The sequence below is a fragment of the Cygnus atratus genome, chromosome 1 (assembly GCF_013377495.2).
Source record: "Cygnus atratus isolate AKBS03 ecotype Queensland, Australia chromosome 1, CAtr_DNAZoo_HiC_assembly, whole genome shotgun sequence".
In the NCBI taxonomy this organism is placed as follows: Eukaryota; Metazoa; Chordata; class Aves; order Anseriformes; family Anatidae; genus Cygnus; species Cygnus atratus.
The window spans coordinates 76,017,561-76,041,335 of record NC_066362.1 but is presented as its reverse complement, the minus strand read 5'-3'; the positions used below and the strand labels follow the sequence as shown (position 1 = coordinate 76,041,335).

General features: G+C 40.6%; 1 protein-coding gene across 7 annotated transcripts in view; it reads left to right on the top strand.

Annotated features, from left to right (window-relative positions):
• Window positions 1-14,966, top strand: part of RASSF8 (Ras association domain family member 8) — an 88,115-nt gene extending 73,149 nt beyond the window's left edge. For all 7 annotated transcript variants that reach the window (XM_035540831.2, XM_035540835.2, XM_035540833.2 and 4 more), the window contains 3 exons: window positions 8,803-9,692; window positions 13,235-13,379; window positions 14,513-14,966. In XM_035540831.2, coding sequence (XP_035396724.1) covers window positions 8,803-9,692; window positions 13,235-13,379; window positions 14,513-14,634 — 1,157 coding nt within the window. In that variant the 3' untranslated portion in view covers window positions 14,635-14,966. The remainder of the gene's footprint in view (window positions 1-8,802; window positions 9,693-13,234; window positions 13,380-14,512) is intronic.
• Window positions 14,967-23,775: the final 8,809 nt, after the last annotated feature.

Sequence of the window (23,775 nt, the reverse complement as noted above, 5' to 3'; positions counted from 1 at the left end):
ATTGCTTCCTTCCATATCTCATTTTCTGCCTATAGATTTTTAAAGATAGTTACGCTAGGATGATGATTTCCTAGTAATATAAAAAACATCACATATATTAAAAAAAAAAGAAAGAAAAAGAAAAAAGTGCTTGTGGTAGCCTTTTCTGTTCTTTACCTTACTTACAGTATCTCTTTCATCCTTTTTCATCCTGTTTCCTTTTCCTCTTGCCCCAAAAACAAAAATGTCAGGCTCCCAATTCTAGACAATACTCTTATCTTCTCCCATGTGATTTCTTTTCTGTCTTCTTTTTTCCTGCCTTCAGTTATTGGCTTGAATTCTGAAAAGACTCTGTCAGTCTTGGAAACGCACACACTTTTTGTCAATTCAGCAGACTTCCTTTTCTATAACACATCACCAGTTCACTTGGGGCATGCAACTCTGTTTCCATGTGGAAATAAATTTCAATTGCAACCAGAGCCAAATTAAGATAATTCCAGGTCATATAACTTTGGAAAATCTTTTCTTAGGCAAATATCCTCTCTAGAAAACACCTAGAGTAACCGTGTTCCAGCTTCTCAGTGGGGCTGCTTGGACAATATTAAACACCCATATAAATTACACTTACATGTCTTTGGCAGATAGGGTTTTCCCAACCCTCCTATCAGGCCATTCATCAAAAAGCAACCATATGTCTGCTCCTTTGATTTGGCTTGTATGTACCAGTTTACCAGGAGTAACTGTCACTCAAATTTGAATGGGAAGCTATTAAAATGTATTCCTTTAGCTCCCACCTGACATTTGGTGGTGGAAAGTAGCCAGTCTAAGTTGGCTTCCTCCTTGGTTGGCTCTGATCTTATTTTCCGCTTTGCAGTCTGGCTCCTTCAGCAGTCGCATAATTTAGCAGGACTCAGTATTATTTTGTCTGCCTGTTAGTCTGTCTGCAAAGTTATTCTGATGCTCTTTTTATTTTATTTTTCTTACAATATATTGCTAAGTTCTTGACTTAAGCAATGCAACCCCTGACCTCCCAACAGTACAACCTTCACTGAACCTGCAATATGAACTGCAATAGGTATATTGTTTGCGTTGAAGTACAGCAGCAGGAATATCTGCAAATTAACTTATTTTACAGCTACATCTGCTGAAGAATGCACAAGCCAAAGATATTTGTCAGTACCCTTTGAAGACATCTGCAGTTCATGAAGTCTCTCATGGACAAACTAAAGCTGCCTCCGTTCTAGAGATAAGAAAAATAAAGCTGTACAATTTATTAAAAAAAATAGGAAAAATAAAATTAAAAAAAAAATAAGTGGAATGGGTTGTGCTAGAAGGACACCTCTGGAGATCATCAGTCAGGTTTTGAGTATGGCCAAGGATGGAGAATCAACAACCTGTCTGGGGAACCTGTGTCAGGGTTTGGTCACACTGGTCACACTTCTTAACTCACAGTTAAGAAGTGTTTTTTTGTTGTTGTTGGTTGGTTGGTTGGTTTGTTTTGTTTTTTTTCCTTCGTGCTTTGTTCTGCCAGTTGATCAAATACATGTCTCCTGATCTCCCACTGTGGGGGAAGATCAAAAAATAAAAAGTTTTCATCTCTTTCCTTTCCAGCTCTTCTCTTATATCATGGGAAGTCAGTAGTAACCTACATCTTAACCAAACAAAAACAGCAAGTCATGCTAGGCTATACACTTTTGTATAAGATTCTGTCATGTAGCCAAAGTATAGCCTAATCCCTTGGCATTGAATAGGAGTTCTGTCACTTAACTTGCCTATATAATGCTCCTTGACCCATTCCTTACAAATTGGTTTCTGTCACTAGTGCTCTTTCAGTGGAAATGTCTGCATGTCTTTTCCTTTGAGGCTGTACTCCTGATGGATATCATTTGTTTCCTCTTCTTGCATGATGATCTTCTTCCCCTTTTGCCCTTCTCTTTATCACTGAGGAATAGCAAGCGATTGTACTCCAAGTTTCTGTACAAATTAGTTTTTCAATTTCCATTATGCTTGAAGCTAAAGGCTAAATCTCAAATAAACCTAATTTTTGTAATAAAAAAAAAAGAGGTAGAGAGAGAATTATCTCCTTCGGTGATTCCAGCAAAGCTGATTACAAAAAACAAACAAACAAACAAAAAAAAACAACAACACATATATATTTTAAAAAATGAGGAAGAGAATAATAGTAATCAGACATAATTTTGGATAATGTTTTGTGTCAAACTTAGAGAGACAATCTCCAGAAATGTCTTAGCTGGAGGGAGGGTCTCTGGAATTTTGTTCAATTAAGACACAAAACTATCAGGTTACAAGTTTCCAGAGAGTGAATTCACCTCCCACTGGTATCTTGAAGCATACTTGATATTACTTTTAATTAGTTTTATTCAGGGACACAGTATTTTTTTTTAAATTCAAGCTGCTTGCAAATTATGAAGATGAAAATTGACCTTAAATACAAGAAAATGTTGTTTCATCATCAAAAACTAAGGCTTCACCATAATGCAAGAATGTACCGCAGTGCACAGATTAAATGGAGAACCGTGGGTCTTGTTTTAAAAATACTTTTGTCAGGAGAGATTTTTTTTTAAATCACATCCATCGCTGTCTATTTTAAAAATGTATATTTGACAGCAAATTCTGCCTGTTTTTCTGCTTCCACTAGCTCTTCAGTGCATTCAGTGAAAATCGTGCCAAAACAGCTTCATATAAATTTTGCTTGCTTGTTTTAATTTCTCCTCTTAAATTGGTCAACTGAAAAAGATATGTGAAAAAGTTACTGATTTTTTTCACCTGCATGTGTGAAGAGATGGTTGGAGAATCCACTCAGTGCTTCACAAAGCAGTATACAGACTTACAGCCTGATGTGCGTGGGCATGGTGGCTCCTCTCAAAATATTGAAATATTGGGGAGGGGAAACAGGCAGTATCCTGAAGATTGTGAGCTACTTGTGTTGGAAGTTAATGTAGACAGATGTAGTTTAACATCAAAAGTTTTATTTAAAAAAAAAAAAAGCTTTTCCTAGCTGTTTTCCATTCAGATCTTAAAATAAATATTCTTTCAAAGGAATATGATGATGAATGGAGCAGCCACAAACACACTTGCCCTGTTTCTTCAGAAGTGGTGGTCTTCCAGTTCTAGCCCCATGAAGATTTTTACTGCATTTCTTGTGATTTCCTTCCCTTCTGGAGACTGGAGTGTTGTGTCTTCTGTACCCATAATGACATGTTTGGTTCCTAGAAAATGAATATTGCAGTCTAGAGAAGTGAATCTTGAATTTCTAACCAAAGTGGATTTTGGTTTGCCTCGCTGAACAAGAAGTACAGCTGTCTCTCTTCAAAATTAAGCAAATGCAGCTGTCAACTTTTTTTTGTTGTTGTTGTTGTAGTTGAGTATTCTTCCTGAAGACGAATTGGATGCATTTATGAAAATAAAGCAAAGACTTATTCATGCTGTTTTAAATATGCATTACAGTATTGTAAGGCTCAGCCAGAGCTGTATCTGGAAAAATCACGCCACTTCAGTGTTGTCTCTTTTTATGTTCACCCCTTCCTCCAAATAATTTCTGCTAAAGCAAGTGCCAGAGCTGGCTGTCAAAGACTTTGAGTAAAAAAAATCTGAGGTTGAATTGAATCATAGCAGTGAGTTTGAGGGGGGTTAGAAAAAGGGAACAGTATTTGTTGTGTACAAACTAAAGTTTTCAAACATTGGATTAATCACGTAGTGTACTGCTGAGAATCACTTAAAACTTGTGTAACTTTTCACCCCAGCATTTCATTCCCTACTAGTTCAAGTAGCAATGTTGATAGAGATAATAGAAAGCACAAGAGAGCTGGGTGTGGTGGTGGTCCCAAAGTGTGCTCATGTGAACTTCATGGTTTTCTAGTTATAGTAGCAGTGCCGAAAGGCAGGGTGGTTGGGTGGGGTGATTTGTTGCCACCTTTGCTGATGTGGTCTGTCTAGTGCAGCAGTGGCACGTGCAGCTGAGACCTGGGCTGGTTTATCTGCTTTGCTATATCTTGCTGTCTAACCTGGGCCAAACTGCCTCCCCATCTCTGCTCTGCATTGCTTTGCGTATTTAGGAAATCGGTCTAACATAAGTGCATCACTGTGAGGTGCTTAGATGAAGGGCAGCTAGATGGATGAGATGACTTCAAGTGCTTTGTCTTGTCACATTGCAATCAACTCTTGTATACCCCATGTAAGAGAAAGGTTAACAGTAATAAACCAAGGCTTCAGGCCTGATTAAGGCACACAAATGCATTGTGAGCACAGCTAGTCCTACTGAACCAAACAGACCGCCTCACTGTCATTAGATTTGAGCCTATATATTTCTGTGGGCATGTTTTACTAGGACTTGACCCCTGGTCTGATTTTCCTTGTTTTCTATGGCATGGATACATGCGTATGCAAAATATGGCATGAGTTAAGAAACCTGAGTAACACAAACTCTGTAACCTCTGTTTTAAAGACTTTTTTTTTAATACTTCTAATCATTCTTGTGTACTTAATGAGTTTTGAGGTAGCTGGAATTATTTAAAAAAATAATTTGCTATGGATGTTAAGTATCACATAGTGCATGAAATGTGAGCTTCATATTTCACAGATACTGAGCTCAAATCATACTGGGTTTATTAAAATTGCCAGCAATTACTTTTCCATCAGTGCCGTTAAAGATTCAGGAGTTAATGTTGTTGTCCCTTTGGTTAAGGCAGAGCATTTTCTCTTAAGTGTTTCATATGTTAAGAGTGCCTGCAAGATTTTCCCAACGTATGATTTTTTTTTTATTGCTTTGTTCAGGAAGACAGCATCCTGCCTGGGGCTATGGGTTACCCATGGGAAGCCAAGGAGGCCCAGGCTGGGGTGAGGGTGTGTTCATCAGTGCCTCCCAGAGCTCTGGTCAGAAGAGGGGAAGCTGGAAGCGTGGCTGTGTGGCCTCTGGTGACGGAGGCCTGCTCTTGCCCACTCAGGCCCATTCCATAGGGAAGGAGAGGTCCCTCCCCATGGGGGACGAGTGCTCGTCTCCCTACCCTTCCCAGAAATAATGTGAGACCGGGGCACAGCCTCACCTGCCTGTACTGACTCAGTGCTGTAGGTCCTAGTCATGAAGCAGATAAGACACTTAAAGAAAAGATGGGTCTTTGTGCTTGAAATAAACTCGTGGCCTGACTAGAAGGGTAATTCAAAGAGCTCTGTTTTTACATGGTGTATTGTGCTACCTGCATGCAAACAGTGGAGCGCCTGTCCCTGAAATGCTTTGCATGTAAAGGATCATGCCCCTTTGGGAAGGGGAGAAGGGACGATTCATTCCTGTACTGAAAAGCAGTATTGATGACCTGTCAAGTTAGAGTCCTTCCAAAAGTGTTGCATGAGAAACATTGCTGCTACTAGTTTCCTTTGAATTTAGTTTTGATTTTTGACAGCAGAAATAGTTGTTCATGTGTTCTTTTTCAGCTGCAAATATTAAAGCAGATAGAGAAGCTTGAAGTGAATAATAGTTGTGTGTCCTACTACATTCATAGAGTGTAATTAAGAAGTCCGCCCCTTGAGAGTCTAAAAAGAAATGCTCAATTACGTTGTTCCTGTGTTTCAATATTTTAATCACTGTTCATTGTAATGAAATCTGTGTTTAAATTACCAAATTAGGTCAATCTCAAACTAAGACTACCTCATTCAGGCACATGACATGGGCATTGAAGTCTGTGGTGTCTGGCTGTGCAGAGAAGCAGAGGTTAGTACAGGATACTGGTTGTAGCGAGCTCTTTAATGGCTTATCGATCAAGTGATACCCAATAGCATTAGAAAGAGCTGAGTTCAAAACAGTGTACCCAGACTCAGTGCAGGCTGTCAGAGTTCTGGAGTCCATATTTCCTTTTTTGATCTATTTCTCCCTTTTAAAATAAAAGATTGTTTTGAAGACATTCCTGTATTAATAGAGCCTGTGATAAGTTTTCATGCTAAGGTGGCTTTAGGTATAAACTTAACCTGTTAACCTTGACACTGACCCTTCCTGCAGATGCAGGGTGCTTTATGTATGTAAATATATACATACTTCTGTTATAGCTTGTAATCCGTTGTTTTGCGAAGCAGATATGAATTCTTGATGACTATTTTGAGATGGCAATGTTACGTGGTCCATGTCAGGTTCGGCAGACCAGCACAGAATATTAATGAGAAGTATTTGGGCAGTGAATGGGATGTAGAGGCTCTGTGCTTCTCTCCAGTCCCTGAATCATTGTTTTCTGAGGAGGAAAGCGTAGAATACAGCACTGATGGTGCTTGGTTGGGGCTGACTGGATTGTTTTCTCTACCATTCTCATCGGTACAACATTTTGGTAAAGTATTAAAAAAAAAACAAAAAAAAAAATCTAATGTGTTTTAATAGTATACATTCTAAAAAAGTTTGTTTTCAGACGTTGCAAGGGATCCAGTAACAAGGCATGTACCCATTGTGAACATTGGTACAATAACTAAAGCTGTGCTGTGTCAGCTTCTTGAATAGTCTGCTTCACTGCTTATCTAGCTTTACCTGAAGATATTTCATAAATCTGCACGAGATTAAATGTATGGAATATATAGCTTGGAAAAACACTGTATGGTTTAATGTATGTCATATGTTGCTTATGTGAGGCACATAACATAAATAAAACAAACAAGTTCGTTTTTTAAATAAGGTTTGTGTGAATAAGGAAGGGCTGAGTTCTTCTGCCAGGTGCTGCATAAACACAAACAAGTCTCTGTTTCAGAAAGCTTTTGGACAACATACAAGACAAGAAGCAGCATACAGGCATTGCACTGTTCTTTGTCAACAATCAAAGCAACCTGCTTTCTCCTTGTTAGTGGTAGCACTTCAAAAATAGCAGTTTGTTATAAGGATACCTGTATTCTTAAATATTCTGTCATTAGTTTTGAATCAGCTAGCTCACCCTTTAATTTGTGAATTAATCCCCTCTAATGCAAGCAAACATCATTGTTGTGGTTTTCTAGGTATTGTTAAAAACTGTCATAAATAGCCTGAATAGAGTAAACCTAGGTAATGATCTCAGACGAGGACAGCTTTGTTTTAGACTAGTACTGAACTCCAGGTGTGGCTGTTGAACTGTGTAAATATGACTTTTACTAAATACTTTCCTTTATGTGGCTCTTGAGCATGGAGTTCATTATTTAGGACTGCATGTTGATTTGGAATCCTGATCTAAGATGGAAATAGTTCTTGGCAAGCACTTTGCTTAATTCCCTTTTTCATTTTTGGTTGAGATTGCTACCTTTATTCCCTTCCCCCCTTTTCTATTTTGCCTCTATTATGTTTCTTTTAAGCAGTGCATTTAGTAGCAAAGTGAATAGAACTTGCATGCTGACCACTCCCCTAGTGGTACTCTAATTACAATTTTAAGACTTCTTTGAACCTGGCTGTTTCTGACACAACAAGAACATTAGTAGCATTACCATGATTACAAGATGAAAGCTGAAAGCTTTTAAGATTAACAAAATAGAGTGGAAAATCCATCCTTTGTCCTAGGATCTGTAGCACGCTTTTACTTCATTTTTCTTCCTCGGGGTTTTATTGTTAGTACGCTGTGGCAAACAGCACTAGGTTTATTTTTCCTATAATAACACTGATGCTTACTACAAACTATAAATTTTCATGGATCAATGAACAATATTGTGGGTTGGTGAAACAAACAAATAAATAAATAAAATCTGACTTTGTATCTTGGCATAATAAACTTGGTTTTGAAGTACTTCATGACAATAAACTTGTAAATCTGTTTCTGAAAATGTGGGCTAAGCACAGTAGCATGTTTATCGATAGACTTTTATTTTTCCCCAGTGCTTACCTCAAGAAGTTGTTTATTTATAAGGCATTAGGGGAGGTGGAATGCAGTTACCATGCTGCTTGCCCTGTTTTGCTGACTTCAATCAGTTAAATCTTTGCATCTTCTTTGAGCTTTCACTCCTGACTTGGAAGTGAATGTGGATGCTTTGGTCTCTTATTTGGCCAGCTAACTATTGCTGGTGTGATCCACCAGCCAAAGCAATCTGCTTTCTAGATTGTGCCTGTCAAGCTGATTTTTGTTGTCTTCATCATGAACTAATTGTGAGAAAGTGAGATCAGAGGAACCATTTCCAGCAAACTACCCATTCTCCTGGGGAGCTCTTTCTAAGGCTGGTCTGATGCTAGCAGATTTTAGGGGGCTACACCACGTGTTAATTGGTGCAGCAGAGCTTGCCTCCTGCGAATTTGAGTCTGTGCAAGTGTTGTGGTTGGAGGCCGGAGGCAGACTTCCAGCCCAAGACTGGGGATGTTTTTGTTTCTTGAGGGAAAGTGCACTGGCTAGGCAGGTGGAGAAAGTAAAGAAAACGCATCAGATGGATAATTACATTTATTCCAACTCCCCTCATAGTTGCACAAATGACTGGCATTTCAAGCATTTATGTGCTGACGTAAATTACCATTTAAATGATGGTCTGTTGTGGCAATGGATATATGTACGGCATTAAAATAGCAAACGATGTTTTTAAGGCTAACAGTAACTGCAGAAGTGTTCCAAAATCCACTGGGATAACGCGTGCTTTAAAACCAGTCGCTTTTCGGCACCTGTTTGCCCACGACGCCGGGGCTTTCGCCCTCACGACGGAGACCCCGCGGTGTGGGTCCGTCCGTCGGTCTGTCCGTCGGTCTGTGGGGGCGCCCCGCGGGCCGTGCCGGGGAAAGGCCACCCGGAGCCGCCGATGGGGCCGTCGGCGGGCCCTGCCCGGCGCGGCGGCGCCCCCTGGCGGCGGCGCGGTCGGTGACGGCTGTCCTTGTCCTTGTCCTTGTCCCTTCAGGGCGCACCGGGCGCTACGCGCTGATCGAGAAGTGGCGGGACACCGAGCGGCACCTGGCGCCCCACGAGAACCCCGTGGTGTCGCTCAACAAGTGGGGGCAGTACGCCAGCGACGTGCAGCTGATCCTGCGCCGCACCGGGCCCTCCCTGAGTGAGAGGCCCACCTCGGACAGCGTGGCTCGCGTCCCTGAGAGGACTTTGTACCGGCAGAGCCTGCCACCCCTGGCCAAGCTGCGGCCCCCAAATGACAAAGCCATGAAGCGGAGGGAGCCGAAAAGGAAGTCCTTGACCTTCACTGGTGGGGCGAAGGGGCTAATGGACATCTTCGGTAAAAGTAAAGAGTCCGAGTTCAAGCAGAAGGTGCTCAACAACTGCAAAACGACAGCAGAAGAGCTGAAGAAACTGATTCACCTCCAGACAGAGAAACTGCAGTGCATTGAGAAGCAGCTGGAGTCCAATGAGGTGGAGATCCGGTACTGGGAACAGAAGTACAACTCCAGTCTGGAGGAAGAAATCCTCAAGCTAGAGCAGAAGATCAAAAGAAACGAAGTAGAGATTGAGGAGGAAGAGTTCTGGGAAAACGAGCTGCAGATTGAGCAAGAGAATGAGAAGCAACTGAAGGAGCAGCTCCAGGAGATGAGGCAGAGGATCCTGGAATGCGAGAGCAAGGTGAAGGACTATGTGTCGCAGATCCATAATATGGAGAGTGGCCTCGAAGCGGAGAAGTTGCATCGGGAAGTTCAAGAATCCCAAGTGAATGAAGAAGAGGTCAAAGAAAAGATTGAGAAGGTGAAAGGTGAAATTGATATTCAGGGCCAGCAAAGTTTACGGTTGGAAAACGGCATCAAAGCTGTAGAAAGATCTCTGGGCCAAGCTACCAAACGGTTACAGGTAAGAATGACCTTTTAATCTATAGCTAAACAAAAGTCAAAAACCTGATTATAATGATTTTTTCTAGCACAGATTTCAAGCTGACGAAAGAACGCTTAAGAAACTTTCCATGGTGAACTTACGTAAAAGGAAGAAAAAGTTGCTCCCATTTTCAAATTGCATTTCAGATTGCTTTGAAGAACAGTCAATTTCAATTTTACCTATCACACACAGCCTCGCCTTATTTACATGCAGGCTAGGTTCCTTTCCCATCAGTTACAGCCCGAGCTTGCTGCCATTCACTGGCTGCCCGGTGACCTCTGAGAAATCATTCAGAGCATATCTTCACCATGCAGTAGAGCGTGATAGCAAAATACCAGAGCTAATATCAGCCAAAGTAGCTGAGGGCAACACAGCCGCATCCGTGGCAATGCATCTGGCCCCTTCACCCTGCTGTGAGGGAGTGCTCATTATCTCAGTGTAGCGCTGTTACACTGATGAGTCTGGGCTGTTCCACAGCTCAGAAAAATATCGTCTGCATGAACAATAGCACATTCAGTGCTAGCCAAGGGATGGTTGTACTGCTGGTTGCTGAACAGGACCATAGTGCTCTTGGCCGAACTCCTTTAAAAGCATTTGTCTTCAAACCCCTGTTGATTTAGGGTTAGATAACTTGAGAATTTAGGCCCCAGCTCTTGGCAGATTAGTGCATTATATTGTTAAGTTTCAGGGAAACTGGTGCCACCGTAGCCTTTTCTGAAGCTAAACTTCTGATTGTCATTGGATATTTCTACTACCAAAGATGATGAATTAAAAAGTACAGTCCAAAAGCAGCATCTGGATAGTAGATGGATGTAGAGTTAAAACAGCTGCTATCTTACAGGGACATTGTTTTAAAGAACAGCATCTCCCTTTTCCTGTCCAGCTTGCCAGTGTTAAGGATTTTCTCTCCACATCAGGTAGTTGCAGCACATGTGTCACAAGAAAATCCAGTCTCTGCTTCCTTTCAAAAGCTGATGATATCACTTGGAATTTAATAGAGCACGAAAGAATAAATATAAATGGAAATACATCTGCTAGCAGAGAGGTGAAGCAGAGATTGTAACTCTGGGGATTAAATCCTGGACTTTTAACGTACCACGTAAGATAAGACTGAGGAACCAACACATCCATTTGAGTTGTGATTCTGGCAGTATTCATGGGATTCACAATCACTGTATTCCACAGGGCTGCAGTTGCAGTCAGATAATTCCACTGTAAATATGTAAAGGGATTTTGCATCCTTACTCCTGAGCACCCAGAACCACGTGTGTATAAGTTGTCTTTACTAAATGAGTGAGAAAAATGTGATCATTTCACCTAAAGCAAAATATATGAAAACTGTAAGCAGTTTTAGACATATTTATTTAGCCTAGAGAAATTATGCATACAGATTTCTGCTAGCTGAAATTGTTGAGTCCTCAATAACACCCACTGAGGTTATGATTATGTTCAAAATGTTCCGTGTTTCATTCCTTTTGTAGGCAAGGGTTTCACTTTCTTCCTTCTTCACTTTCTACCACTTCCTGGTAAGTTCAGGTGTTTCAAGCTTGTTCTAAACTTAAAGGTGCATTGATATGGAAGATCAGAATGGAATAAATTCAACTCTGTATTACATAGTTTTGGGAGCTAGGAATAGAGAAATAGCTTCTTGCGTGCTGAAAGTTAAATAATATTATCGCTGAAAGAACTAATTGATAGGAAACTAGAAAAGTTGAGATGGGGTTTTTAGACCTTTCGATATGGAAGGAAAGAAAATGTTGGTTCACTATACTGAAAGTGATGAGAACACAGCTGTAATTTTTAGTAGACTTTTCAGAAATGTCTGGTGATTTGTCTTACCTCTTATGTCATTCCTTTTCTTTAGCCCCCCTCCCCCCCAGTAGAGATAGCTTTCCGAAATATGAGGCTATGTTCAGTTATGGATCAGATGCAGAATTATGCTCTCCTTTTTTCTAGCGAAAGATGTTAAATGCAAAACCAACCCACCAATCAAACAAAAAAACAAGAAACCCCCATCCTACTTAAAGTAAAAGATCTCACTAAGGTTTCACAAGTAGATACTAAATTCACATCTTAAACCAACAGGATTTGAGGCAATACTTAACATTTTTTAGCTGATTTCCTGAGAGAGTTGAGAAATGTCAAGAACAAATTATTTATCATGTTCTGCTACCCTGCGTATTGCAGTGATTATTTTTTTAAACTGAATTCTCTTCAGTGGCAACTTTGTTCCAACCTCATAAAATGTGGCACTGCAGAATTAGCCTTGTAGTAATTAAAGACAAGTGAGACTTTTTTGTCTCCTAAGTGCCCAGTTGTAGAATGTCATGGTCTAAAATAAATTGAAGAATTTTTCTGTAAAATTATCCTAAAGTTTGGAGATGGCCTGATCCCATTTCTCAGTCCAGTTCCTCCAAAAGCTTATAGCAAATGAATGGAAGCAAGTGTAGCTCAGAGTTGGGACGAACCACAAAATCTGCATTGATTGAACCTGTCAAGCAAAAACGCATCAGTGATAAAGCCATTGACACTTTCAAAGTCCTAATTTAAACATCAGATCACTTTGGTCAATTTTCTTACTAACTGTTGAATTAAATTGCAACCATAATGCAAGATTGAAGTGAATAAGGACTACCTGGGACTATTTCCACAACACTATTCTCCCCCAGTCCTTGTGTAAGTTCACATATAATGCTGCTTACACAAGATAATTAGGGAAAATAAGGATGACCCAACCTCCCTGTGTCACCAAAATGGGAGTGCAGCAGTATTCACTGAATGGAAATGCCTGTGGACGTGCTGCCTGGCTAGCTAGCCCATCACTTGTGTGGCCAGTTAGGCAAAGCCCATCCTGGTTGTTGAAGGCATTCCCATGCAGCCTTCTGCTAATGAAGTTGTGTCTGGGGTGGAAGAAAAATCCTACTCCAAGATTATCGTAATCTGTTGGAGCTGTAGGTGCTGCGTATCGTGCCAGAATGACAAAGCATTGAAGAAGAACCTAAATAATCATCCTTCGTACTTGTGAAGGGTTGGATAACTAGCCAGGATTTGGTCTCACTGTACAAAACACTAGCAGAGTAAGACAGTTTTGTCCATCAGAATTTACACTCAGTGTAGAAAATGCAAAGGACAAGAACAGAAAGGAAGTATTCTCTTTTTAGGAACAGAAGAGCTAAATGAACTGTCCATGTTGTGATGGGCACTTCTGGCAGAGCTTGCTTTTTTTTTTTGCTCACACTTTTATTTGCTTTTCTGAGGTGATACGAAACATCCACTAGTCATTCAAAAAGCAATATAAACAGATCACTAGTAACCCCAAGTAAGAAGTAGCGAGCATTGACTTGCTTTCTAAATTACAAGAGTAAAATAGCTTTCAATGCTTTCATTTGCATTTGAATTAAAAAAAAACACACAAGTTTTCTCATTGAAAGGAGAAACAACATGTTGCCCAATTGCAAACAGTCTTGAAATGCTGCTTTTTTCTTGCTGCTGCTCAGCAGATATTTTCTCTTTCCTGGCAGGACAGGGAACAAGAACTGGAGCAACTGACAAAGGAGCTGCGACAGGTCAATCTCCAACAGTTTATCCAGCAAACAGGAACGAAGGTCACGGTGCTGCCTGCAGACCCAATTGAGGTGGAGGCCCCACATGTGGAGCTCGAGAGAGGTGCAATGCTCAGAATGGTTTTGGTGGGAGGGAGAAGGGGATGACAACACGTGTACCTGCTGCATTAATGCTAGTCCTCATACATCAAGTGTATGCTTTGTTAGCAAAGAAGCTAGCAAAATATTAAGGGAGAATGGTGTCAAATATTTCTCTTAATTTCAAGGGTTTAGCAAGCTATAAAGCACAGTATGTTGGTAGCTTCTCTCCCACTGTGCCTAAGCCTATGTCTGTCCCATCTGTAGTGTGTTAGGCCATTATCTCTCAAATATGGCCACCATGGCTGCAGGCATGTAAGCTGGCACGTAGTGTGGTTGCATGTTTGACATTGCTCGTCGTCTGGCTTCTTCCTCTTTTGGGGGGTTATGTCGTCGGAGTAGAAAAATGAATGCATCTGGATCTCAAGAAATCCCAGACAGCAGCTGCATGGGAATAGGATCTAACCCAGCTGGGCGGCCAGGCACCCAGAAGTCCTGCACAGATGGCTGTTACGGCACGTGCAGACTGACTTTGCCCGCGGTGAGATCAGTGCATTCTGCACATGCCCACAGCTGAATTCAGAATTTCCTGCACAGAAACATGGGAGCACTTTGAATGCATGCAAGAACCGGCACAAGCAGAAACTTATTTGCTGTGGCTCAGCCTCTGCTGTGTTGTGCTTTATCTAGTGGTCTGCTTACAGAGACCTGTTTGTCTCAGCGTTCCCTTTAGCTGTAAGCTTTCAAACCAAAAGGCATTGGTAGGGTGAGAAGGTGGGAAGAGAAGATGAAACAACCAGGCCTTAAACATCAGCACTCGAAGAGTATGAAGTTTCTCTTTCAAGTGGGCAGGAAGCATTGAGTTTACATACAGGTACAAGCTCTTTCTGCACATTGCTACATAAATGTATTGCGTGTGTGTGTGTTCCTTGTGGGAGGCAAATTATATTGAGTAGATATATCTCTATTTTGAAATGAGTGGGAAGTGTGCACCTCAGATCTCATCGCTTCCTAGTCAGGTATTTGAATTTTTTGGTGTGTGTGGTATTATTTTTTTTCTAAACTGCACTAACTGCACCACTAAGCAGGAAGAAAACAGGTGTTCTACGGACGCTGCTTTTGATGATGACTTTTCTAATTGCCCTCTTTCTTGTGCAGAGCCAACGTTTCAGTCTGGGTCATTGAAGCGCCCTGGCTCATCGAGGCAGCTCCCCAGTAACCTTCGGATTCTGCAGAATCCCTTGTCGTCTGGTTTTAACCCGGAGGGCATTTATGTATGACAGTATATACCTCTTCTGGAGAGGACCTAGCAAGGTACCCTGGACAAGATACACTTTTGTTTTATTCTGCCAATGATGAATGGAAGAAGCTTTTTTCTGTTAAGCCACCATATTACTTTTTTCTTCCTCCAACACACCACTTGGAGCCATACCCTGTGCACTGATGCTAAAGAGACAGGAACTGTCTCAATTCGTAATTGGCAGTGATGAACTTGCTGTCACACAGCTAGAGTGCAAAAACCTTCATTTGTTTTTGCTACTTCAGAAGTGTTTGGGAAAGTATTATTCCGTGTATAGGCATAAATAAAAGACTGAGGGTGAAGGAAACCATGTATGCAACTGATTCGAGGTTTAATTTATTCCATTTAATCAATGGACGTGTGAATGTTGACCTTTTATATTTTTTTATTTTTAACTTGTGAATAATCATGTATGGTTGTACATCAGTCTGACAAGATGACTTTAACTTGCATGTACAAACATCCACCATTTGATCAAGTACAACAACTTGCAATGCAGAGAGTTGAGTGCTGAACTTTTAAAATGGTTTCTCACCACTGACTTCATTAATTTTTGTTGTGGGTCGTGTGTCCTGTTCCATCCATTGCTACCTTTTAAGGCTTGAAAAGTGAGTCTGTGGAATTTACTTGCTGTTGAGTCTGCCTTGAATGAAGCACCTAATGTTCAAAAGACTTGTGGAATTTAAACCTTGGCTTGGTAAGAATATTTCCAGCATATGATTGAGGATGCACTAGTTAGATGATATTTTATTATACAGAATGTATATTTGAAATATTTTGCCACATTGTATATGCCTTTTGAGAAAAGAACAAGTAAGAAATTGTCTTCATTTATCTCACCAAAAGAGAGTAGGAGGCTTTCACTGTGTGTGATTTTGTACTTTATTTTTACCACTAGCCATTACAGTGTTCTTGTTTTGCAATAAATCTTGCTGTTGGAGGAGAGAAAACAAAACAACACAAATGAGCATCTTCTTCCAGCTTTCCAGAATTCACTCAAGTTTTGTGGAGGGAAGAAATATGGCAGAGTCCTGTGAAGTGAATAGCAGAGCTTCTACTGACTGGAGTAGGGCCAGGATTTCATTCCAGGTCCCCAGTGATAAATGGTAGGCTTTAGCCCCTTTGAAAGATGTATTGCTACTTAGTCAGTTATAAATCATAAAGCTTACAAAAAGGAAATTCAGAAATCTGGAATTTTTATTTTAACAACAACAAAAAAACAGTGATAATATTACATCTTGATGTCACTATAATGCAATCAAAGCTAAGCAAAGATTTTGACAAAATGGCTTCTGTGCAGAAAGAAAGATACTACCAAGTAGCACGTTGGTTATAGGCCTTGACATTGATTGATAGTGTGCACACCAAGTTTCCAGAGAGAGTTTCTGGCATCAGTGGGACACTTGACATACATTAGGAGGCTACAGCCTTGTGGATGAGTCAGAGAATGGGTGGGCCTTAACTAGTTGCATTTTGATTTTGGATTGCTGTTCTAGTAGGAACTCAAACTATCATCCACACATTTGAGTTCACCTTGACATGACAGGACTCACAGTACGTTCACTGCAGTATTTAATACTTAGGTCCCCAGCCCATAAGTGCAAAGGGTAACCCCAGACTTCAGTGAGTGGCAAAATGACAAAACTCCTGATGCCTTTCGTAGGTGAGGATTTTACCACTGGTAGGAAACTCACAGCTTTTTGCCATAGAAAATGGTGAAGAATTTATAACTCCTAGCATCCTCTTGTGTCAATTTACTGATGTGCAGATAAATGTTAATTTAAGTTTCCTTTTTTTTTTTTAAAAAAAAAAGGAACTTTAAAAAAGGAACTTTTTTTTTAAAAAAAGAAACAAAACAGAAAAAAGGAACGTCCTAGTCATAGTGACAAATGGAAGCTTTATAAGATATAGTAGATGAAGGACTCCTGAGTGTTTAACGCATTTTTTCCTTTCCACTTATTAATGGCATCATATATTCTAAAAATGCTGCTGTGTTTAGACTAACAGCAACAGATAAGGCTGTGATTATATAAAGGACCTTTCCAAATGGACTCTGAATTTTTAATGGTTAAATTATCAGGTCTTTTTTTTTTCCTTGTGAGTAACTGGAAAAAGATGTTCCTACCCGAGTGATCTTTGCAGTGCTCACAGATTTTACTGTTAGTTTATCACAATTCTGTGCTCATGTTTACTGTGCCCATAACTTTGTATTAAAAAGAGAATGTGTATATATATATAAATATATATATATTAAAAAAGTGTAAAATATACATAGTTTGGGGACAATATCTGTCCAAGGTACTTGAGTATATATGCCTTACATTCTGGGTTCAATTTACAGAAATAAAATGGCCCTCTCCAGTGGATATCTTGCATCTTCAGCACCTCCTCTTGACATTAGAGAACTGAGGCACTCAGCACCTTGCAAAGTCTGGCCCAAATTATGCTGCATGGGGGCACAGGGGGACACAAGGAAAAGCCTGTTGCAATCTCAGCCTTGTACTGAGATGAAGCAATTTTAAGGCAGATTAGCATACTTACCCAGCTAGTGCTTGTGTCATACTGTAAGTGACCGGTCCATCTCCCACAGATACCAGTTTGAAGTAAATTGAACTCTTGGATCATAAAAACTGCTCTTCATCTGCCAGGTTGTTCTTTAGGGTGGAGAGAAGAGGAAAAGGATTAAAAGGAAGGGGAGGAGCAGCTTTGGAGGGCTTGAGTTATGGCTTCGTAATAGAACCTAGGAAGGATTTTCCCATTCAAGGTTGTTTGTTTGTTTGTTTGTTTTTAAAGGTATCTGCTGATTGCAGCAGCCGTTTGACAGAAGAGCCAGCCTGGAACTGGCTCAGGAGTGACCACTGCATCATTGAGTGGACCGTCCTTATCAGGGCTTTAGCATATGTCAAGGTGATCTAGAAAACGTTTACAGTTTCAACCACTGTTGTTGTGGGTAAGGAGAGGCATCCGAACCTGCCATTTGTGGGAAAGTGACAAATTCACGCCCCCCCTCCCCCCCTTCTGTTGCTTATTAAATTTCACCCAGGTTAAAGTTTGTAGCATTTGCACCCTCTCTGTAAATAAACCAAAAAGAAGTGGCATGCGCTTGCATTAAATGTGAATTGAACAATGTATTACAGTTATAAAATTTCCTCACATTACGGTGGTAAAAGTTTTGCTTCTGATCAACTACAGAACCTCACTCTTTCTTTACAAAAATAGAAAATTTCATTTTCGGAAGTGTTTCAAACCTCCTCATGGGGCATTAGCAAAAAGGAAGCTACACATGCTAATTCTAACAAGTGCCATATTATGTACTGGCCAGCATGATAGTTTTTTTGTTTGTTTGCTTTAAATAGTTGAATACACAAGCACTATTTTCCAGTGCACAGGGAATTTATATGGAGAACTCCTGTAATTTATTACTAATGATAATTAACTGTGTTACCTCTCTCATCCATGAGGATACAGTTTATTTTTGCTGGTGATGCTATGTTGTTGGGGGAAAAGGGGGAGAGTGACTGTTTGGCAAGCCCATAGGGTAAGGCTGAGGTAAACATTCTAAATGCCCAAGCAATGGAGAAATGCAAGTCCCACTTTGAAAAGTGAGCCAGGAACCTTCCTCCCATTACCTTTCAGTGGGGACTTAGGTTCCCAAGTGCCTGAATTGCTTCTGAAAATGCTGTGTTAGCTTTGAGATTACTTGCTTTTCTAAAACCTAGCAAGCTGGAAGGAAGTTCTTCAGCAAGAGACCTATCACTAGCATTAGCAATATGCAAACATGGTTTCATTGTGAGGTAAGAGGGAAAAGATTGTTTAGTGAAATAAGTCTCCTCTTGGGGCACTAATTGCCTTCTTTTTAGCGTGAAGAGTATTGCATTATTTTAGTGAACTGGGATCATATGAGTATGAGCAAAATATTGATCTTGTCATTTTTAGTGAGTTATCTTGAAGCATATAAATTCCTGATGTGCATTAACTTGAGTGAATTGGGCCTTAATGATCCATGTAAATAACAAAACTGTATTCAGATATTTCTTCCAGAAAATAGTCTCTAATAGTCTGTACTGTATTAAAATAAGTGTTAAAGTGTTACTTTTGTATTACACCTTTTTTTTTTTTTAGAACATTGAAACATGCATGTTTATTCTATTTGCTACAGTATTTTAATGTTTTGGATGAAGGCCATCAGTTGTATGGAGATGACAAAACAATCATTCTGTCTATTTATTCAGTATTGCTGCTTAAAGTTTTCAAAATAAAGCTTTCAATGCCAATATAGTGACTAGTTGAAAGCTGTTCTAGCTCTCTTCAGACATATTTTCTATGTTTATATAAAGCTAAAGAAGTGAAACTTGGTATATAAATTGTTATACCAGCAAAGAATTGTTGCAATAATGTTGTGGGAATGGTTGAGGGTATGTGTGTGTGGTATATACATAAATACATGCATGCAGTGAATGCTTTTAGGCCTTGAGTAAATGGAGTGCTGAAGAATGTTCAAATCCTTTGCCATCTTGCAGGCAACTTACATGTGTGACCAAATACTGGCTAATGCATTGTACTAGTGTGCAGTGCTTATGAGGGACAGAGCAAGTAGATGTGGTTGTAAAGGATCAGTTTGGGGCCCTTTCAACCAAGTATGGCTTGACCACATTCTTGAGTATTCCATAGATGTGTTTCTGAACTGGGCCTAAAAGTGTGTTCTGATAGAAAAACCTTTCTGTTGCAGCAAAGATGTCTCATTTCAAGCATAGCCGGTACCTCTGAAGTTACCTCTGAAAATTCAGAGAGTTCTGAGATGGGCAGAGGGTTCTGAGATGATTCAAGTATGCCCACTGTATTTAGTAGAGGGTATCAAAATGCAGAGAACAACATTCACCTTCACAAATATGGTCACCCAGTGAAACTACTAACGGGTCTCTAACTGGAAGATTTGAGTTCCTGAAGCTTTAACATTGAGAAGCAATGCCAATTAACTGTGAAAACATAAATGAGCATTTGATTACTGCTCTGCTTCAATGCAGAATGAAAATCTGTACTATGTGTAACTATATTTTGTCATTTAAAAAAGCTTCTATTTTTGATTATTCTCATGAACGGTTGACGAAAGATATTGAATATGCTCCCATACAATAAATTCCCCTCTGAAACTTTGGGTCTTTACAGTTCATGGTTTTCTGGAATTGCGCTATGCATCTCGCGGACATCTCACATACGGCTACTGGAACTCTGTTCATCAAAGAAGAAGGTGATGTTCTCTGTGTCCAGAGCTCAAATGCTTCCAGAAATGGCCTTATGTTGAGCATTAGGGTGCTGAATGCTCCCAGATGGCAATTTACTTGGGGGCAAGGGACATGCAGATGGTCAGTGTGGGGCCTCCATCAGAAAGTGTGCACATACTATATTTTCAATACAAATACAGCCCGGGAACTAGAAGAGATGGAGGAGCTTGTTTTCACGAGGAACTATTACTAAGGTTAATGTTCATCCCAAAATGATAGAATCGGTCTGCAACTCAGATGAAGTTTAACTTTTAAAGCAGAGAGGCAGGGGGTTGTTTGGAGGTGATCAAGGAGAGGAATTGAACAGACAGAATCTTCACAGAAAAGAAAAAAAACACACACACACACAAAAAAAAAAAAAGGTGCACACATGCTTCAGCAGGAAGAAATCAAGCTTTGAACAAGGAACTGAAGGCTGGGTTCAGGCTTAATTCTTGTGCTCAAGACACCAGAGCCTGTGAAGATCCCTTGAGTTTATTTTTGTTGATCAAGGCAAGGAACTCATCACAGCCAGGGAATTATGATTTAAGCTATCCATATACAGCCTGTAGTCTAATATCCCAACAACCGTCTTTTCCTAAACCAACTGGAACCTAATCTCATTTGCTGTGAAGATAAATGAGCTAACAGTAGTAGCACTGTGGACAGACAGTAAGGCAATGCCATGAGCTTCGCTGAAACCCTAGCGAGTGGCATTCATATTGGAAGAACCACGTAGGTTGTAGAGGACCTCTGTTCCTGAAAGCTGCCCTTTTCTGCATCTGTCCAAGTCAACTGGCTGCTTTTTGTGGTAACCAAAGGTTTCCCAGCACCCTCAGCAGAGTCAGTGGCATAGCTAATGGTTCTGATCTTTTGCTTTGCCTTTATAAAACAAAGTGATATATTTGTGCATGACTGCTGCAGCACTAACTAGCTTAGTGTAAATGGACCACTAATGAGTTGCAAAACCAGACCAGATCAATGGTCCATTTCATTTAAAAGCCATTCTGGGTTCTGCTTGTCGCACCCTTCTCAGCTAGGTAGTATTTCTTTATAAACCCGATTTTTAATGATTGTTTCAACTAAGTTCTCTAGTGTCTGAAGTAGGACACAATAAGTGACAGTCCCCGTTATTGCCTTTCTTGAAAATGATGTATTTGCTACCTTTGGTATTGTAGCTAATGGTAATGAGTGAATATTTTCTAGGTCAGCCACTGTTTCATCATTAACTTTCTCCAGAAATACTGGATGGAGGCAGTCTCAGCTGGTCTGATTTGTTCGATTTTTCCAGGTGGGTATGCTGTGCGCTGTGTCCCCTCCTTTGCAGCACATTCCCTGTTCTGTGTGCTGACAGGTCACAAAGCGGTGGCTTTAATTTGTTAAGCGTGAGCAACTGCCAGGTGGGTGACTTGAAAAGAGCCTCTTCAGAATGTGGTAGTGCAGCGAGGAACTTGATGCAAGTGGAGGTGATGAACTTAACTGAGCACCCTCACCACTTGTCTGATCGGCTCAGCCACTGCCAGTGTCCATGTGCTGCTTCTGGTGGGTCTGTCCGTGTCCCCTGGGGCAAGAAACTTCATTGTTGTCATACACACAGCCCTGGTGTTACTCTCCTGTGCGTGTGATAAGCTCTACAGTGACTCATGCCTAAAAGAGATGTCCACCTCTCTTGCAAACTAAATTATGGTTGTTTTTATTTTATGGAGATGCTTTTCTGATCTGAATCCCTGGCTATGGAAGGGTGGCAGGAATCTCCGCATCCTGTTATGCAGTGGGAGAGTGTCATCAAAGTGAACTGTTTAGTTTAGTCATCCAGAGGTTGAATGGTGAAAGGCAGCTACAGCAGAAGGGATCTTCAGCTGCAAGAGTCGCCAGTTGGGTGTCAGTCTCTAGTTTTTGCTTCGGTCCACATGAGTTAAGCATGTCTGACCTTTCAGTTTCCAGTCCTCTAAGCCACAGGTATACCAAGGAAAAGCAGAGTTATGGAAACAATGTGAAGTCTACTCCACGGGACAGATTCCTGAACAGTAACACACAGATGAATGGTATTTGGCCTGTAACAGTTATAAGCTATATCGCACACCCACGTCTCATCATTTAATCACGTTATTAGTTGCATACGTAATGGCTTGTTCCCCAATAGCATGCTTTCATTTAAGCTGTTACTGCAAAATATGGAATTGATGCTATGTTCCGGCTATGAATTGATGCTAGTTCCAGCTATGTTTTCCCCCTTCTGTGCATGTTTTTATATGTGCTATTTTGTGTTTGTTGATTCAGCTATGCACTTTGTGTTGCTTTACCCCTCTGCAGCAGGAAAAAAGAAGACAGTAATTGGGAGGTCTAGTGTGAAAATGCAACCTAAAATTGCTAATATTCAATCCTGGATCAAGGTGGATGGAATAAAAGTTTCTTTTTAATGAACACAAGTTTGAAGAAAAATCTTCAGAACAGTTCCAGCTGGGCTTATGAAAGGTCTGCTTAAAAACAAACAAAAAACCTTTTGCCAATAATTAGCTGACTAGGTATTTTAAAAAAGAAGGCTTCTGGTAAACAGAAAAGGAGGGAGGGGTAGATGTGCACCAACAGCTGTAACCTGATTACTTGCCCTGCAACCCCTTTCACTACCTTTGTGATAGAAAGTGAAGGGTATCATCCAGCTTTAGAGGCAGTGACAGTTGCTAAAATAAAACGCAGGCCAGCCTTTAAATGGGGAATAACTGGAATGTCTTTGTTGCTGCCCATGAAGCTTCTCATAAATTTATACCTGTCACAACCTGCAACGATATACCCTTTTTATCAGGTGTACCAACCTCCTTTTGATTAAATGTTATGTGTGAGAAAAGATTATTTGACTTTAGCAGTCGGAATCAACCTGAGGTGAACTTTGATCAATGAGGTAGAAGTGCCCTTCTGGAAAGCTGATGAGAAACCCAAGAACACTGGCTGACCTTTTACTATGCTTTGTTGCTGTAACGTCTTAACTGTTACCTTGACCTAGCCGATCTGCATCATGGTTACCAAGACTATGACCTGGATTCTCCATTGTCATGTAGCTTGTCTCATGAACAAAACCAGCACGGATGAGACACTGACACAGCTAAACGAGAAAGGTAACAATGTCTGTTAGCTGTGTGTTGGTGTGAAAGGCTACACGAGATGCAGGGCACCAGATAGTATTGCCCCCTTTGACTCTGTCAGATCACTGCAATTACAACAAGGTCTACACGAGAGGGCAGCAGCACATGCTGACATGCCTCGAACAGCACAGTCGCAAAGCCACGTTGAAAAGCAGCTTTTCTGGGCATACAGCACACAATAGGGAATCATAAAACACACAACATGCCATCTTTAAATGCATTCTTACAGGAAGGACACAATAATACTTATAAAGAGCTGTCCACGTCACAGCATGCGTGTAGCTGATGCAGTTCTCACAGTCTCTGAGAGGCGAGCTCAGGCCCTTCTGAAACCTTCTGTACAGACGTGGGCTGAAGCATTCAGTTTCAGAAATTATATTGTGCCTGGGACTGGGAAGCTCTTGTTTCGCTTTACAGCTCTGCCACAGATTTTCTGTGTGTGACCTTGGGCAAGCTACTATAATCCCTCTGGAGTGGAGTCCCCCAGCTGTAAGCTTGAGATAATACTGCTTCATCCCCTTTGACTTTGTCTATATATACTGCAGGCCCTGTGGGGAATGGTGTCTTGTTTCCTATTTGTTTGGCAAACAGTACTTAGCCCACTGTGGTCCTGATCATGGCTGTGCCATCTCGATACTATTGCAATAAAGTATATTTTTTCATCGTACCCAGAGGATGACAAAAAGTCACTCTGAGTTGGTTTTACTTTAGAGTAAGAGC